At 40.6% G+C, this 16735-nt stretch overlaps 1 protein-coding gene across 4 annotated transcripts in view; it reads right to left on the bottom strand.

Annotated features, from left to right (window-relative positions):
* KDM1A (lysine demethylase 1A) overlaps positions 1-16735 on the bottom strand; it is a 63950-nt gene that overhangs the window by 962 nt on the left and 46253 nt on the right. For 2 of the 4 annotated variants that reach the window (XM_054501461.2, XM_054501468.2), the window contains 10 exons: positions 14092-14234; positions 13622-13712; positions 11432-11566; positions 10609-10682; positions 9412-9523; positions 5381-5513; positions 3550-3737; positions 3060-3174; positions 1148-1275; positions 355-501 (listed from right to left, as the gene is read on the bottom strand). In XM_054501461.2, the coding sequence (XP_054357436.1) occupies positions 355-501; positions 1148-1275; positions 3060-3174; positions 3550-3737; positions 5381-5513; positions 9412-9523; positions 10609-10682; positions 11432-11566; positions 13622-13712; positions 14092-14234 (1266 nt within the window). The remainder of the gene's footprint in view (positions 1-354; positions 502-1147; positions 1276-3059; positions 3175-3549; positions 3738-5380; positions 5514-9411; positions 9524-10608; positions 10683-11431; positions 11567-13621; positions 13713-14091; positions 14235-16735) is intronic. The other 2 variants (XM_063658773.1, XM_063658769.1) reach the window with 1 other exon arrangement.

The raw sequence follows: 16735 nt of genomic DNA on the forward strand, positions 1-16735 counted from the left end.
TCTTAGAAATGCCCTGGAAGCCCCTAGTAATTGAGACCTTACAGCAATTCTATGAGCCATTACAAAATGGAAGTGCAATTAAAAATGGTTTTGTTTTTTAGGGAGAAAACCTGAATAAGGAAAAACGTTATTTGACTTATACTCTGGACTCCTCCATTCTGAATGTACACTGCCTAGATTTACAAAACCAAATTATGAGAAATCAGAAATGCTGCCCATCCTTTTAACTCTGCTCTTATCTGAAACGGTCTGAAGCTAGAATGACTAAATTCTGAAAAAAAAAAAAAAAATCAGGAACATCATGAGATCCTGGCCTCTTCCCAAATAAGCCCAGATAGTTTGCCAGTTTCTCACCTGTGGGGCACCTGGAATCGAGGGGCCAGGAGTGATTGGCTGAGCCATTAAATCATAGTCATTTCCAGATGATCCTGCAGCAACATAGGAATAAGAGCCCCGGGCCCAGGGATCAGCACGCCAACGAGACACCACAGTTTCCTTGGGCTAAAAGAAAAACCAGGAGCAAAAGTCATTATGAGACACCAAGGACAAATCAATCCTTGAAAGGTGGAAAAGCAGTGGTGGGTGGAGATGCAAGTGAAGAGAAAGAGGGGCAACATGTGAGAGCCAGTGATCAAGTGATGAATGCCTGCTTTAAAACAGACATGGACAAAAGGACTGCAGACAGGAAGGATGCCCCTCCATGTTGCCTTCCTGTCTGTGAATCCAGAGATCTACACAGGGCTTGGCCTTTATTCTCTTTTATAAATTCACAATATGCTTCCCTTCAAAGGAATCCTAAAGGGTTAAAGTATTTCGAAGAACAGGAAAAAGTACCAAGAGGTTCTCTGAAAACTTCCTGGAGATACTCACTGGAGTTTGGCCATTTTGTCTAAAATGTCAGGGATATGGTGTGACTCTAAAGCCAGAGGAGAAATGCAGCTAACAGCCTTCAGATTCCCCAGCTCTTGTTCTGGGGGGCTTTTCTGAACCCCACGCTTAGGCCATGAACTCCAAACATTAATATTCATGTAAAAGCACACACCTCAATTCTAGCTTAAACTGTCCTGACCAAGAACATGCTGCAAATACATTAAACCCTGGTTGAGTTTGAACCCTAGATCCCTCCTTGCCCCACCTACCTACTTACCTGAGGTACTGCACTGCTACCAAAAATCCCTTTGAGAATGGCCAGGCATCGGCCAACAATCACATCGTCACTTATGTTTTCCATGATACCAGCAGCTTCTCCTGCCACTAGTGCCAACAGTATTGGAGCTGGGGAAACAGAAAGGATAATTCTAGGGTGTTCCTACAGACTTTCCTCAAAAACTTCCTTATCAGGCCCCACCTTATTCCTGGTGCTCTGAAATCTGATGACAAGACACACGCAGCACCATTCAAATGCGAAGAGACAGATTATGTTTCTGAACCAGCATACGGAACTCTTGTCTCCAGAAACCAGCCAGTAGGAGCCGGCAGACTAGAGAGTGAAGTAAGATTCTCAGGCACCTCACTGCTTCTAACTTGGCAAAATACAGCAGTTCTGAAGATATAATTTCAGATCTTGCTAATAAAAGGGAATTATTAAGCATCCCTTTACTTTGGCACAGAATTCTTAACCTTGACTACCTTGGATAGCTCCATGACAATGACTACATCCCTTTTAGCCATCCCAGGCCCCTCCAAGCCCAGGACTGTCTTCAGTCACCCATCTGGTGAGTAATTATGCAACAGACTTAGGTGGTAGGCACAGTACTAGAAAAGGGGGATAAAAAATATGATATAAGCCATATATTCCAATAGAGCAACAGATGCAAAGTTACACAGACAATTATTAACTTAAAAGCTAGGAAGAAAAACGTAGGCTATACGGAAAAGAATACAGGGTATTTAATTTACATTTGGGGCAGTGGAGATATGTGTGTCCTGGAAGTCTTCTTTGAAATACTGCATTTATGTCAAGACCTGAATGCTGAGTAAGACAGGCTGGGAAGGAAGGGGGGTCGAGGGGGTGGGAGAAGCAGCCCCCCCAGGCCTAGACCACAGTACATGCAGAGGCTCTGAAGCAGAAAGCAGCATGGTGCCTTCCAGGATGCGAGAACAGCCGAATGTGCCTAGAACCTGGGGATGGACAACGAAGTAGAGATGAGCTAGATAATGAAGAACCTTAGCATGGGCCAAGATAAGGAGTCTGAACATTTTCTTTCAGCAGTAGAAAGTCACTAAAAGAAGCAGGAATAGCAGTAGTAGCTATTGGTAACCGTCCAGGCAACAGGTAAGAATGGCTTGGACTGGGGAGGTAGGCAACAGAAAAAAGTAAATAGGTTTGCAAGAGATTGTAAGGCTGGCACTGACAGGACTTGACAGCCTGGATGGGGAAGGGAAAAGACACGCTACTGCTCTCAGAAAGCAATGTGCTCAGGGAACCAAGTTCCCCCTCTGTGAAGTTAGAGGCCCTGGGGTGTGAAAGACCATTCACCATTGGGCAGTGAGGAGTAATGGAAAGAACTGGGGATGGGGAGCAAGCCAATGGTTAGCTGATGTGTCTGCACTGACAAGGCCAATGTCTTATTTTTACAGCCTTTTCTTGGAATGAGGTGGGGTACAAATATAAGAAGTCTACATAGAGTTAAGTCCAATTACAAAAGAAAAGAACTGAACAGGAGGTAGGAATTTCATAAACACATAGTAAGGGAAGTAATCAAAGAATCAGGGGCAAGTCAGTCTGAGAATGAGGAATGCAAGCTTCCCCTGGTAGGAAGCCTCCCTGGGCCTGTCCCTCCAGTCTGAGTGGACCTCCAGTAACCTGGGCATTCAGCCCATCACGCCACCTACTGCCCTGTTCTAAGCCTGCTTCCCCGCTTACAGTATCCCCACTAAGTTGGGAGCTCCTTGAAGGCAGGTATTTTTATAACCCAGTACCTAGAAGATATTTCAGGAATTGTTTGTTGAGTTAATAAAGAGAGAAATTAAGGCATATATATTGAGAAAACCCCAAGTATTTCAAATTCTATATTCCTGTAAGGATATGGAAAAGATTAAAATTAGAAGGCATTTACCTTTATAGAGGTTCCAGAAGAGGAAGAGCTCACCCCTGCTGGCAGTCGTACTGCCAACATGCCCGAACAAATTGACGCTTGGATCCCAGAACACCCGGTCAAAACACAACACCACCTACCATAAGAAAGAAGCACATGAGCCAGTGACAGGGGCCAGATAATACTGGCTTCAACAGACTTCCTTAAAGTCTCTTCTAATCTGCTTTCAAAATAAGCCCAGCAATCCTTTTTATTTAGGATGACATTTATGATCCCCTTTTTATAAGCTTGAGTTTGTGAAATGACCCCATAAGGCTAAGTCCATATGAACAGACACTTGATGATAGACTTCGGCACTGAAGAGAATCAACTGACACGCCTCAGCCCTGATGTCACAATTGAGAGCATAGCCAAAGGCCCAAAAATGCAAGGCCACCTCCTCACCAAGTAAACAACTAAGACTGCTATTTGTACATCAGATCTGTAGACAGGAGTGTCTAGGGCAAGCTACCTTGTTAAGGTTGCCAAATCCCATCCTTTGGACTGCAGATGTTTTCCACTCAGGGAGAGGTGGCACAAACTGAACAGCTGGTGGCTGCTGCTTCAGCACACCCAGGGGAAGGGTACAGAGAACTGCATCACATTTATAAATAAAGGTTTGACTCGTGGAGCGGGTATTCACAGCTATCACTTCACATCCTGCAGAGGTTGGGTGGGAAAAGACTAGTGGTGATGAATATGGCATTGATAAGGACACTGAACATTTGGTGTACAACAGATGGACATCCATTTCTCAATTCTCATTTTTCTATTTTCATTACCTTCATGTTTCACATAAGAAAACTGAGGCAGAGGTGAAATAACTCATCTAAGGCTACACAGGTAATAAGTGCCAGGATTCAAACCCTTGTAGTCAACTTCAGAATCCTCGATTGTCATCCCCACACTACCCTCCTGATACACTGGTGATCTAGACTAATGAAAGGACCTTACACCACTTACTCAAGTACATTTAGATCAAAAATAAAGAGTAAAATGCTCATTCCAATAGAACCAATGTCTTCTGACTGTGGTTAGCTGCTCACTATCGACCAACAGAAGAATGCTACAAGAAGGCTATGATGCAGATCTGGGGGATGCAGCCTAAAACTGTGGACCGTGCTATGCTTGAGAATGCACAGTGCTATGCTTGAGAATGCACAGTGATTCTCAGCTTGTCAGAGTATGAATGAGTTCAAAGCTGACCTCAGAGAGGGTACTGAAATTATGTTAACATCGTTTTCCTCGTTTTTTAATGAATGTCTGTTTATATACTATATATATATTTTGAGATATATATATATATCTCAAATATGAAAGCTCAGTACATGCTCATTTTCTGTGGCTGCAGAACTCGAGAAAATGGCACAACATCTATTCTCACTGTTCTCCGTCTGCCTGCAAAAGACTCAAGGCTGCAGATCTTCTCAGCACTGTCAACTACAAGCTGCCTCTGATGGGAAAATTAAATGGAAAACTGTTTCACTGATTGTTAGAAAAAAACCAAAACATCTGTGGTGATCTCAGTAACTCCAAGGAGAGGGGCAGCGCAGGGTAAGACTGATGGCTATGTCTCCATTTCTCATGCCTACAGTCATACATGGGTTCTCAGAGAGGGAGATGACTAGTTATCTTGAGGAGTTCAAAATCCAACAGTTGTCTGCACTTTACATTAAATGTAGTCTGAAACCAGCAATAATAATGAGCATTGAGCCTATCCCCATAGCAAGCACAGAGAAACTCTATCTCTGAAGAAGTCGACTTATTAGCAGGACTGCTCCAGAACTAGGAACGAAACGTACGCGAATTAGCCCAAATGCATAGAAAAAGCCAAAATGAATCCAAAGACCAAAATGCGGATGGTGAAATGTAAGGGGTGGGTCCTAGTGGAGCCCAGGGGCCAAAATCCTGGTATTTATGAATATACTTAACAAAACTAGATCCAAACTCACTGGGTCACCAAAATGGAAAACTTTTTGAGCACTGACATGGTGCTCAAAGGAAATGCTCACTGGGGCATTAGAGATTTCAGATTTTCAGATTAGGGATGCTCAACCAGTAATATCCAACTAGCTCATGCACAAATTGGAAACTCTAAAACTTGCTTCAATTTCCCAGTTTATAAAATGATAGGGTTAGAACCACCAAAGACTCTACAGGCTCGACTGTCTATAAATGCCAATTTTTTACCTATGGTGTCATAAACACTCTATCAGGAAATATACCTGATAGGTCGCACCTAACAAAAGATCAGTCCTGTTTCAGAAGAGTTCTCTCTTACCTTTTGTAAAGCAGTGACATACCTGAAGCCGTGTAGCGAACCTGTCGCACTGCTGTATTCAGTTTAATGTCTAGGCCTTCTGCTAAAGCCACAGGCACACATGAGTAGCCATTCCTTACTGTCAGGTGGCTGCCAGTGAACTCAAAGTCATCATCCTAAACAGGAAAGAACATATTTCCAACCTTTTCTTAATCTGTGTCATTTGCACCTAGTTCTGTACAACAACAATGAATACACAAGCTTGTGGAAACAGGCACTATTTTAAGGCAAACTAAAGAACAAATCACTCAGATTTAGCTACAGTTATCAAAGGAAACTGAAGGATAAAGAGAAAACACCAAAATGTCCCTAAATCTTTGGGTAGTGAGATTAGGGAAGTTTCTTTCTTCCCTGGATTTTTTTTTTTTTTTTTTTTTTTTTTTTGATACAGAGTCTTGCTTTGTCATCCAGGCTGGAGTGCAGTGGCATGATCTCGGCTCATTGCAACCTCGGACTCCTGGGTTCCAATGATTCTCTTGCCTCAGCCTCCCAAGTAACTGCTGGGATTACAGGCATGCACCACCACACCCAGCTAGTTTTTGTATTTTTAGTAGAGATGGGGTTTCACCATGTTGGCTAGGCTGGTCTCAAACTCCTGACCCACCCACCTCAGCCTCCTAAAGTGCTGGTATTACAGGCATGAGCCACCATGCTCGGCCTTCCCTGGATAGTTTTTATCATCCCAGTCCAATACCTCTAAGTCCGGATCTTCTATGGTGGTTAGGGTAGGGAGGTGGTAGGGAAAATGATGATCCAGGAAATTCAGATGATTAAACATCATTCAAGTTTATTTATCTGGCTTTTGAATATATTACAGACTTGAAGGATATCAGAGTCACAGTCCTGACTACATTTTCTTTTACCTGAGAGCAAAATCAGTTTTTATTCTTTAAATTTATAGGTTTTAAGTTGAGGAAGATTTCCAAAACTAAGTCAGTCAAACTAGATGAAGGTAATCTAGGACCATTAAAGAGTGGCCCAAGACAGTCCATTCAGTAAAAAAAAGTCAGGAATTGACCTGGAATTTAAAGATCCCCAAAATGATCTTACTTCTTTGAATTTACTGAAATTTTTTCTATGTAACTTTTTTTTGTAAGCTAGTAAGGATTTCTAATTTCATGAAATTCTTGGGGAAATTAGATCAAAATACTGGGCTGGCAGCAACACTCTACTTCAGTTGAAATCACTCATTTAAAATGTAATACTATTACAAACAGACACATATTGAAACATCAAATGATAAATCAATGAATAGAAGGGCCTAATTTAGTATTTACATGAAAAACCATAAAGGAACTGGTAGTTCTGCAAGACTTTACCTCTAACAAGTCCAACTCTTCAAATACTAAAAATATCAGATTATAATCTAAAGATTAAGAAGTCAAAATAATTTTTTTTTTTGAGATGCAGTTTTGCTCTTATTGCCCAGGCTGGAGTGCAGTGGCGTGATCTCAGCTCACTGCAACCTCCGCCTCCCGGGTTCAAGCGATTCTCCTGCCTCAGTCTCCCAAGTAGCTGAGACTACAGGCATGTGCCACCACGCCCGGCTAATTTTGTATTTTTAGTAGAGATGGGGTTTCACCATGTTGGCCAGGCTGGTCTTGAACTTCTGACCTGAGGTGATCCGCCTGCCTTGGCCTCCCAAAGTGCTGGGATTACAGGCATGAACCACCACGCCCGGCCTGTCAAAATAATTTTTATTAGGAAAATGTATAATGTAAACTAAAATACAGAAGTAAAAATTTAATAATTTACTTCTATACATTTTTTTGTTTTTGAGATGGAGTCTTGCTCTGTCGCCCAGGCTGGAGTGCAATGGTGCAATCTCCGCTCACTGCAGCCTCTGCCTCCTGGGTTCAAGCAATTCTCGTGCCTCAGCCTCCCAAGTAGCTGGGATTACAGGTGCCCGCCACCATGCCCGGCTAATTTTTCTATTTTTAGTAGAGACAAGGCCAGGCTGGTCTTGAACTCCTGACTCAATTGATCCGCCTGCCCTGGCCTCCCAAAGTGCTGGGTTTAAAAAGGCATGAGCCACCGTACCCAGCCTATACAGTCTTAATTCTGGCCAAAGTCTCAGATTTAGAGATTGGTCCAAGAAGCCCTGTGATTTCTCACTTGAAGAGTAAATCACACTGAAATTTAAGAAAAGATGGTATAGCCCTGCCCACTGAGAACTATAAAACATCACTGACATAAATGAAAGAAAACCATTTTTGGAGAAGTATACTGTATTTAAGGATAAGAATATTCAATATTGTTAAGATGGCAATTCACCCTAAATTGACCTAGAAATTTAATGCACTCCTAATCAAAATCCCAGAAGGTGATTTTTGCAGAAATTGACAAGTTGATTCTAAAACTGTTATGGAAATACGTACCTTAAAATAGCCAAAAATGAATAGTTCAAAAATGAACAAAGCTGGAGAACTTACAAGACAGTATGATAGTGGCATATGGATAGACAGATAAATTAACAGAAAAGACAACCTTAAATACTCACGCTTACATGCCAATTAATTTTCAACAAAGGTGCCAAGACAAAGAAAGAAAAGGATGGTGCTGGAATAATAATTACATAACTATATGGAAAAACATGAACCCTTCACTTACCTTTCCTTATACACAAAAATTAACACAAAATGGAGTATAGACCTAAACATAAGAGCTAAACCCATACAATTTCTGCAGGAGAACACAGGATAACATCTTTGTGACCTCAGGTGAGACAAAGATTCTTTTCAAGACAGAAAAAGAACATAGTTTAAAAGAAAAATTTTATAAATAGGAATGGGAGTCCAAGGCAGGAAGATCACTTGAGCCCAGGAGGTGAAGGCTGCAAGGGAACCATGATCACACCACTCCAGCCTGGGCAACAAAGCAAGACCTTGTCTCAAAAGAAAAAAATTAAAGTAAAAACTTTTACTCTTTGAGACAGATTTAGAAAATTAAAGACAAGCCACAGATGAGAAGGAAATAAATATCTGTAAAACATAAATCTGACAAAGGACTTCTGCCTAGAATTTAAAGAACATAATAAACTTAAAACTCATCAACAAGCAGACAACCAGACTTTTTTAATAGGCAAAAGATCTGAGCAGACATTTACTCAAAGATGACATATGAATGGCTCATAAGCTCAGGAAGAGTTGCTCTACATCACTAGTTATCAGGGAGATGCAAATACTACTATACCTATTAGAATGGCTGACATTTTAAAAACTGGCATTATCAAGATTGGTGAGGATTTGGAGAAAATGGAATTTTCATACATTGCTGATGGGAAGGCAATTTGGAAAATAGTTTGGAAGTTGATTTATAAAGTTAAAAATCCACTTTCCATAGTACCCAGCAATTCCATTCATAGATATTTACTCAAGAGAAAGACTTGAACATTCTTAAGCAGCTTCGTTCATTAGCAGTCAAAAAAGGGAAACAACCCAAATGCCCATTAAGGCACCAGTGAATGGATAAACGATCTGTGGTATATCCACACAATGGAATTCTACTAAATAATAAAAAGGAACAAACTACTGATACAGGCGAAAAAGATGAATCTCAAAAACTTCATGCACATCTCAAAAACTATACTAAGTGAAATACATCACACACAAAAAGCTATGTACTGTATGATTCACTTTATATGAAACTGTAGAATAAACAAAATTATAGTGATAAAGCACATCAGTGGTTGCTTTATATGAAACTGTAGAATAAACAAAATTACAATGATAAAGCAAATCCAGGGCCAGGAGCCAGAGCATGGGAGATTAACTACAAAGGGGCAGGAGAAAACGTTTCAGGATGATGGGAATGTTCTATATTCTGATTGTGTGGGGGCTTATGACTGAAGTCTGGCAAATCAATAAACTGTTCCCTTAAAATAGGTGAATTTCACTGTATGTAAATGATGTCTCTTACTAAAGCTGTTTAAAAACACACATACAAAATTAACTGTTTCTCTTACAATCCCTCTCAAAGACATGTGCAATAAAATAAACAATAAGGGAAACTTACCTGATCCCAGTGCTTAAGGGAGAGTGTTGAGAGAGGTGTGGCATTAGCAAATTCGAGATTTGCAAAATGCCAATCAAGTATTTGTCTGTCTCTTGATGAGAGATACACATCACTGCAAAAGAACAAAGGAGTACAGGATTATTAAAAGATATCACTAGTTCTCTCAGTGTGATGTAGCTGATCTCAGTAACTGTGTCAGAACCTAAGCCAGGGCTGTGCCTTATATGAAGAAATTACAAATCAAAAAGTAGCATCTTATCTGTCTTATTAACCTCTTTATCTCTGATGTCTAGAGCATTGCCAAGCTCACTACGTAAAGCAAATTACATGTAGGCCTCATTTGTCTGAAAAAAAAAAAAAAAAAAAGAATACTTCATATGAAATCACCTTGTATCATAAAAGCTTATTAGTTGTAAAAAATGTCTTATATTTTACACACAGCATAGACTCTATAGAAAGGATGGGCAGGCCGGATGCTGTGGCTCATGCCTGTAATCCCAGCACTTTGGGAGGTTGAGGCAGGTGGATCACCTGAGGTCAGGAGTTCGAGATCAGCCTGGCCAACAGGTGAAACCCCATCTAAAAATACAAAAATTAGTTGGGCACGGTGGTGGGCACCTGTAATCCCAGCTACTCAGGAGGCTGAGGCAAGAGAATCGCTTGAACCCAGGAGGTGGAGGTTGCAGTGAACTGAGATCACATCATTGCACTCCAGCCTGGGCAACAAGAGCGAGACTCCATCTCAAAAAAAGAAAGGATGGGCAGCATCCTTGAATACAGAACAAAACAGATTTACGTGGAGGCTGGATGCAAGTGAAAACATTTCACCAGCATTCACTGTCAAAAACCCAGTGGAAATAAAGTCTAATACCCCACTAGTTCCCAAAATTATGGAAGTGTAAAGCAACAGCACCTTCTACCCCCTCAAGAAAGATAATTTCCATCTATTACATCTTTATCCAAATATCAGATCTTATGGAGAAAGGCTCTCTCTTTAGAAACAATCTGTTTAGGTATCTAGGACACATTAAAATACAGGAGCAGGGGATTTAGAAACCTCAAACATTCATTTATTTAACAATTTAAACCATTCACTGAACATAAATAAAAGCTCACTATGATTTACAATTTTCCTTCTAAATTAAACTGAAAGAACAGTAAAAGCTATCCCTCTGAACTTTTGTTTGTTTTCCTTACCTTGGGGGATTCGCTTCCAACTCTTGAAGTTTTTCTTCTAGCTTTCCTTGTGTTTCAGCTAATTCATCATATTCCTGATAAAAGTTAAGTGAATCTGAGTTACCCTGAAGGGTCAGATATCCACCACAGAGTATAAGGTCTGGACCATATTTCCTCTTCAGATCATGTATAGGAAGTGTGGCTCCATTTTAGGCTGGGGTTAGATAGAGCTGAGAGATTTTTGTTTTTGGAGACAAGTTACAGTTGGGGGCCTGGAATATTAGGGGGAGGCAAAGAGCACACAGGAGAAAATAATGGAAGAAACATACTAGTGTGCTACAAAGTGGGGATGAAAAATCATAGCAAGCACCATTTCATAAGCATGCCATGTCCCTGGCACTGGGTAAGCACTTTATACATCATTTTATTTAAGCTTCACAATTACCCTACAAGGTGTTAAGACCATGTTACAGATAAGGCAATGAAGGAGTCCAAGGTCACATGGCTCGAGATTCCAAGTTAGGGATTTGAATCAGACAGTTTGACCCCAAATGACTCTGAAGTCCATGTTTAATACTCTTACTCTAAATGGTTAGGGCTAAACTGAGATTTAAGATAAAATGATGAGATTATTAAGACAGGATAAGAATTATTAAGACAGGACAAGCAGGTCTTAAACCGAACTAACCCATTAAATCCCCATGGCTCCTTATGTACCAAATCGTCTTCATTGCACTGAAGGTACCTGTGATTGGCTAGTGGCTCTTTTTTCCAAAATTCCCCAGATCTGTGCTATTTCTTAGGATTCCAAATAAAACCAGTTAGGCATGTATGTATACCACACCTTGCATAGGGCGGTCAGATCCCTGTGTTTGCTTTTCACTAAGAACTCGGCAGTAATATCTCTGGGTGGCTTCACTTCAGATGCTTCTTTGTATTGCTGATGAAGTTCTTTAATTTTCTCTTTCAAATTTACCATCTAAGAAGGAAAAGCACAAATTTACCATTCCAGATAGTAATGTAGTTTATGTCTACATCACATGTACCCTTTTTTGGCTCCTCAAAACTGCTATCACAACAAAACAGGACTACAATGCAAAGTCCTTAGAATTCTTAAATACTTGTTCTAACCTACATCATTCCATTTGGGAAATAGGAAAGAAATCTTATAGGGCTTGACATAAAGGTACCACAACTCTATCTGATAAGTAAGATCAGGGCTGCCTTCTAAAACAAATGAGAAGGATGAGGAGTGTCTCATTAATTTAAACAAAGAAAGAAAAAACCCAGTATTGAAATAAATTTACTCTCCACAAAAAGGAAACTGTTGCTAATGTAACTTAAACTTATTTTCGGAAACAAATTGTCATAATGTGTGTTTGTTTTTTTTTTTGAGACGGAGTCTCGCTCTGTTGCCCAGGCTGGAGTGCATGCAGTGGCACCATCTCAGCTCACTGCAAGCTCTGCATCCCGGGTTCACGCCATTCTCCTGCCTCAGCTTCCTGAGTAGCTGGGACTACAGGCGCCCGCCACCATGCCCAGCTAATTTTTTGTATTTTTAGTAGAGACAGGGTTTCACCATGTTGGCCAGAATGGTCTCGATCTCTTGACCTCGTGATCTGCCCGCCTCGGCCTCCCAAAGTGCTAGGATTACAGGCGTGAGCCACCACGCCTGGTCCTATAATGTGTTTTTTAAATATGTAAAAGGTCAAAGAATTTTTTTTTTTCTAAGAGACAGAGTCTTGTTCTGTCACCCAGGCTAGAGTGCAATGGCACAATCTCAGCTCACTGCAACCTCTGCCTCCCAGGTTCAAATGATTCTCATGCCTCAGCCTCCTGAGTAACTGGGATTACAGGTGTGTGCTACCATGCCCAGCGAATTTTTTGTATTTTAGTAGAGAAGGGATTTCACCATTTGGCCAGGCTGGTCTTGAGCTCCTGACCTCAAATGATCCACCTGCCTCAGCCTCTCAAAGTGCTGGCATTATAGGCGTAAGCCATTGTGCCTGGCCAAAGAATCTTAAGGAACCATTGTTAATGTTAGCTTTTTTCAGGTTTCTGATGATACCACACAGGATAAGAGTGACAAAGCCTGAGACTGGGCACCCTACAGGTATCCTGGCCACTTGGCAGTTCTTAAACCACTCTTCTCATTTCATCCTTACCACAATCCATGAAGACTGTGAGCTGGAGATCTCTTCATTAGAGAGGATGAAGAATGAGGCACAGTGAGAGTGAGGCAAGAGTCCAGTCATAGGCACACCCAGAGTATGCACTATAAAGGCCCCCTCCAGGGGCTATTTTCTCCCTAAGCTGATGCGACCTTTGCAGCTGGCAGGGTGAGGAGAAACAAATGGTTGGACTTTAATGCTCTGGAGCCTGGGGCTCTGGAAGGTGGTGGCAGAGAAGAGCCCTAACGGTTCAGCCCTGGGGAACAGAGGTGGGGGTGGCGGCAACTCAACAGAAATAATTATGCCAATGAACTGGCTGATGATTTGTTGGTCTTCACCAATGAAAACTTGGCTCCAGTACAGCTAATCTCCTGCTAGTCCTATAATTCAGCTGAGGGCACTGGGACAGCTTTAGAACAGCTAAACCAAGCTTGTCCAACTCGTGGCCCAGGACAGCTTTGAATGCGGCCCAACACAAATTCACAAACTTTCTCCAAACACTGAATTTTCTTTTCTATTTTTTTTTTTTTTTTAAAGCTCATCAGCTATCATTAGTGTTAGTGTATTTTATGTGTGGCCCAAGACAATACTTCTTCTTCCAATGTGACTGAGGGAGGCCACAAGATTGGATACCCCTGAGCTAAAGGGAACCAGAGAAAGAGGAAAGATCTATTTCCTCTGGCAACAATTTATCAATAATGCCACCCTGAAAGACTGACAGATAAAACAAGTCTCTTTCGTTAGTCATTATTTTCTTAAGAATGAGTCCCAGCTGTGCAGACTTTCTCTTCCATGGAGGAAAAAAATCTCAGAAATGCTTTTAAAATTTCTATAGACTTTTTCTCCTATTAAATAATTTTCACCTTATTAAGAAGTTCTTTCAATTCTTCCTGAGTTTTCACTATCTTCTTCCAATGTTCAATCTGCTCATCTTTGACATGCTTCTCTTGTAACCTAAGAGACACAATATGTATAATCTGGTCTCAAAGCCAACTCTGCAGAATAAGACAGGTGCCCATCAAAAACATTTAAGGGCATCAAGGCCCACTGAAACTTCTGATACTTAGGAACAAGAAAGTTGGCTAGTGGGAAATTATTTCCTAGGCTATGTTAAATATAGTATAATACCATAAAAGCAATGAATTTTAGAAGTGAAAGGGGCCTTAAGGGATCATATAATTATTTTAAATAATTTTTAATTTTGGATTCAATGGTTTCATACAAAATTGAGTAAAAACTAGCTCAAGTAAGACTTGCATAAAAACTTAAAACATAAACAGCAAATCTTTACACATGGAACTCACTATACAATAAGCAGTATCAAAGTACTTACTGAATGACAACTTCCAATGCCTGGCCAAGGGACACAGGCTTATTATTGAGGACATTGAAGTCTAGCTGATGACTAAGGTAAGATGTAGCTTCTAGCAACCGGTTAAACTCTTGCTCTACCATTTCATCTTTCTCTTTAGGAACCTGAAAATCCGAAGTATAGCAGAGTTGGTCCTTATAAAACTAAACATAACCATCCATGAAAACACAAATGCTCTATAGTTTATAAAGGTCAAAATATGTATCTCAAAGGGGAAACCTTTGAGCACAATGATTCAAATTTTCTTTTCTATGAAGTGGTCAAATCCATTTAAATGAGATATGAAATGTTTGGGCCCTGACAATTTCCTTCTTCTTCTCCCACTTCTGCCCTCAGAGCTGGGACTCCACCTCTATTAACAGCCACAGGATTTACACTGGTGCTAACTGAAGTCACATGGAGCACAAGTGGCACTGAGCTGACATGCATTAAGTTGAGCTGGCTGACATGCAAACAACACACTAGAAAAGTCCCAGAGAACAAAAACTATGTCAACAAACCTGAGGACCTTCCAAGAATAAGGGCAGGATGGGAAAATAAGAAGCCCAAGGTATCTGCTTCCCCTTAAAGATGAATCTCAGGTAGGAGGAGGGAAAAGAGAAATGAAATTCATGGCTACTAATAAGAACACACTAGCACTTTTATTCTTTCGCACAGTAATAATATTTTATGGCACCAATAAGTTCAGAATTGAATGTACAAAACTCTTAACAGAGTCTATGAGTAAATGAAGGACCAGAAGGTCTGGCTCCTCATTGATGTGGATGAAGCAAACAGATTGCAAAGCAGGTCATCAAGCTGGAAGACCATGATCCTAAGCCATGCTGTGTCCCTGCCTATTGATAACATCAGTTAGTTCACACACACCCCTCTGCTACTGCTTAATTCAGCCCCAAAGTAAACTGTATCTGCAATCCTATTGTTGAATTCATGGCAGAAGTGAGAGAAAGAAAAAATGTGTTTAAGGCAAGCATTGCTTGTTATAAGCTGGGCTGGTATCACTAGGGAAATGTGATTCAAAATACAGAATTTCACTATACAGTCAATCTAAAACCGGTAATAAAACACTGAAGTAAATTCTAGTTAACACTAAGACTCAGGAGGAGCGACCTTTTACAATCAGAGAGGTAACTGACTGTTGACAAGACCATCCCAGTAAGATTCTACCTCTCATTTGAAACTCCACAGTTTTTCCACTTCCCAACCCAACAGACGATTTTGAACCCTGGCCTCTGCTCCTTCACTGATAACACAAGTAACTCTACGAGATGAGCCAGTGTGTGGCAGAAAGAATCTGGCAAGAAGGGCAATCTGCCCCCAAAAAGAAAGAGGACTGCAACTCTCCTTTGAACTGTAAATATGACAGATGCCATAACTGATTTAATCAAAATCATATTCAAACAGTAAGTTCCCAAAGACTATACATGGAGAGATCAGGTATCTTTATAATTAAAGAATTACCCTTAGCCTAAAGAAAATCTAAATCTCTACAAATATTCTGGTTTGTGTTAAATGAGGCAGAGAATCAGGCTTTGGATACTTGGTGCCATTTATATCAGGAAGGTACCTAGGACTGGTGGATGAAAAACCTCTGATCTACTACTCATTCAACTCAATGGCCAAAAAAAGAGCTTGTTCTTATTACACAGCTATGAGAGCTGATGGAAGAGATCCTTCGGTCAGGAATTTCATTTACTTTCTCAGCTACTTTTCCTCACTGATGTGATATGTGATGGTCATATGCAGAGCAACTCAAACAATGCTGAAATTTTGCTCAGAAACATGCTACTTCTAGTGCAAATCCTGCAATGATGCTACAAAAGATGGTTCTGGAAATCTAAATTTGGTTCTTCTTTCAAAAAGGAAACAATTACATTTCAATGTGAAATCTAGGTAGTTATGAGACCTGACTGCTTTTCCTGGAATATAAAAGTGATATTTCTATGTGTTGCTTCTAAAATGCCTAGCAAGAGGATGCTATAGCAGCAAGAGGGACTACTAGATCACATATGCCTCTACAATAGGGCAGAATGTGTCATACACAAGTGTGCAAATGGTACAGATTAAAGCTCTTCCAGTCAACTGGATGGCTTGCTTCAGACAAGCTTTAATCTTTGCAACTAGGATGACATCACATAGGGAAGTTCATACTGAAAAAGTACACAGCACTCAGGCTCAGTAACTGGGGTCCAGGGTGTGTGGTAGAGAAATATTTAAAGGGACACTGTCAAGGTTAGAGGGACCAAATTTGACCTCTGTTTCTTCCCTCTGTTTGCTGAGCAGCCCACTGGATTCATTACACTTTCCCCCTTAGTCCACCCACACCACCCACAAAAAAACCTAATGTTTTACACGCGCTTTCAATGACAAAAACTCAAATGGCACCAGCCCAACATATAGGCGCAACTCTACAACAACAAACCAGTGTGAATGTATGATGGAGAGGATCTTTGAAAGGAAAAGATTTAGGTTTCAAGCTTTTAATGGGTTATTGTAAACAGTGAGGAAAATGATTTGAAAAATTATGAAAAAAATACCTTGACAGTGTCCTTTTAACCAGTGCAGCAGAGAGAGAAATAAACTGTAAATAACAGCCCAACAGCCA

This window comes from Pongo pygmaeus, chromosome 1, assembly GCF_028885625.2.
Source record: "Pongo pygmaeus isolate AG05252 chromosome 1, NHGRI_mPonPyg2-v2.0_pri, whole genome shotgun sequence".
In the NCBI taxonomy this organism is placed as follows: domain Eukaryota; kingdom Metazoa; phylum Chordata; class Mammalia; order Primates; family Hominidae; genus Pongo; species Pongo pygmaeus.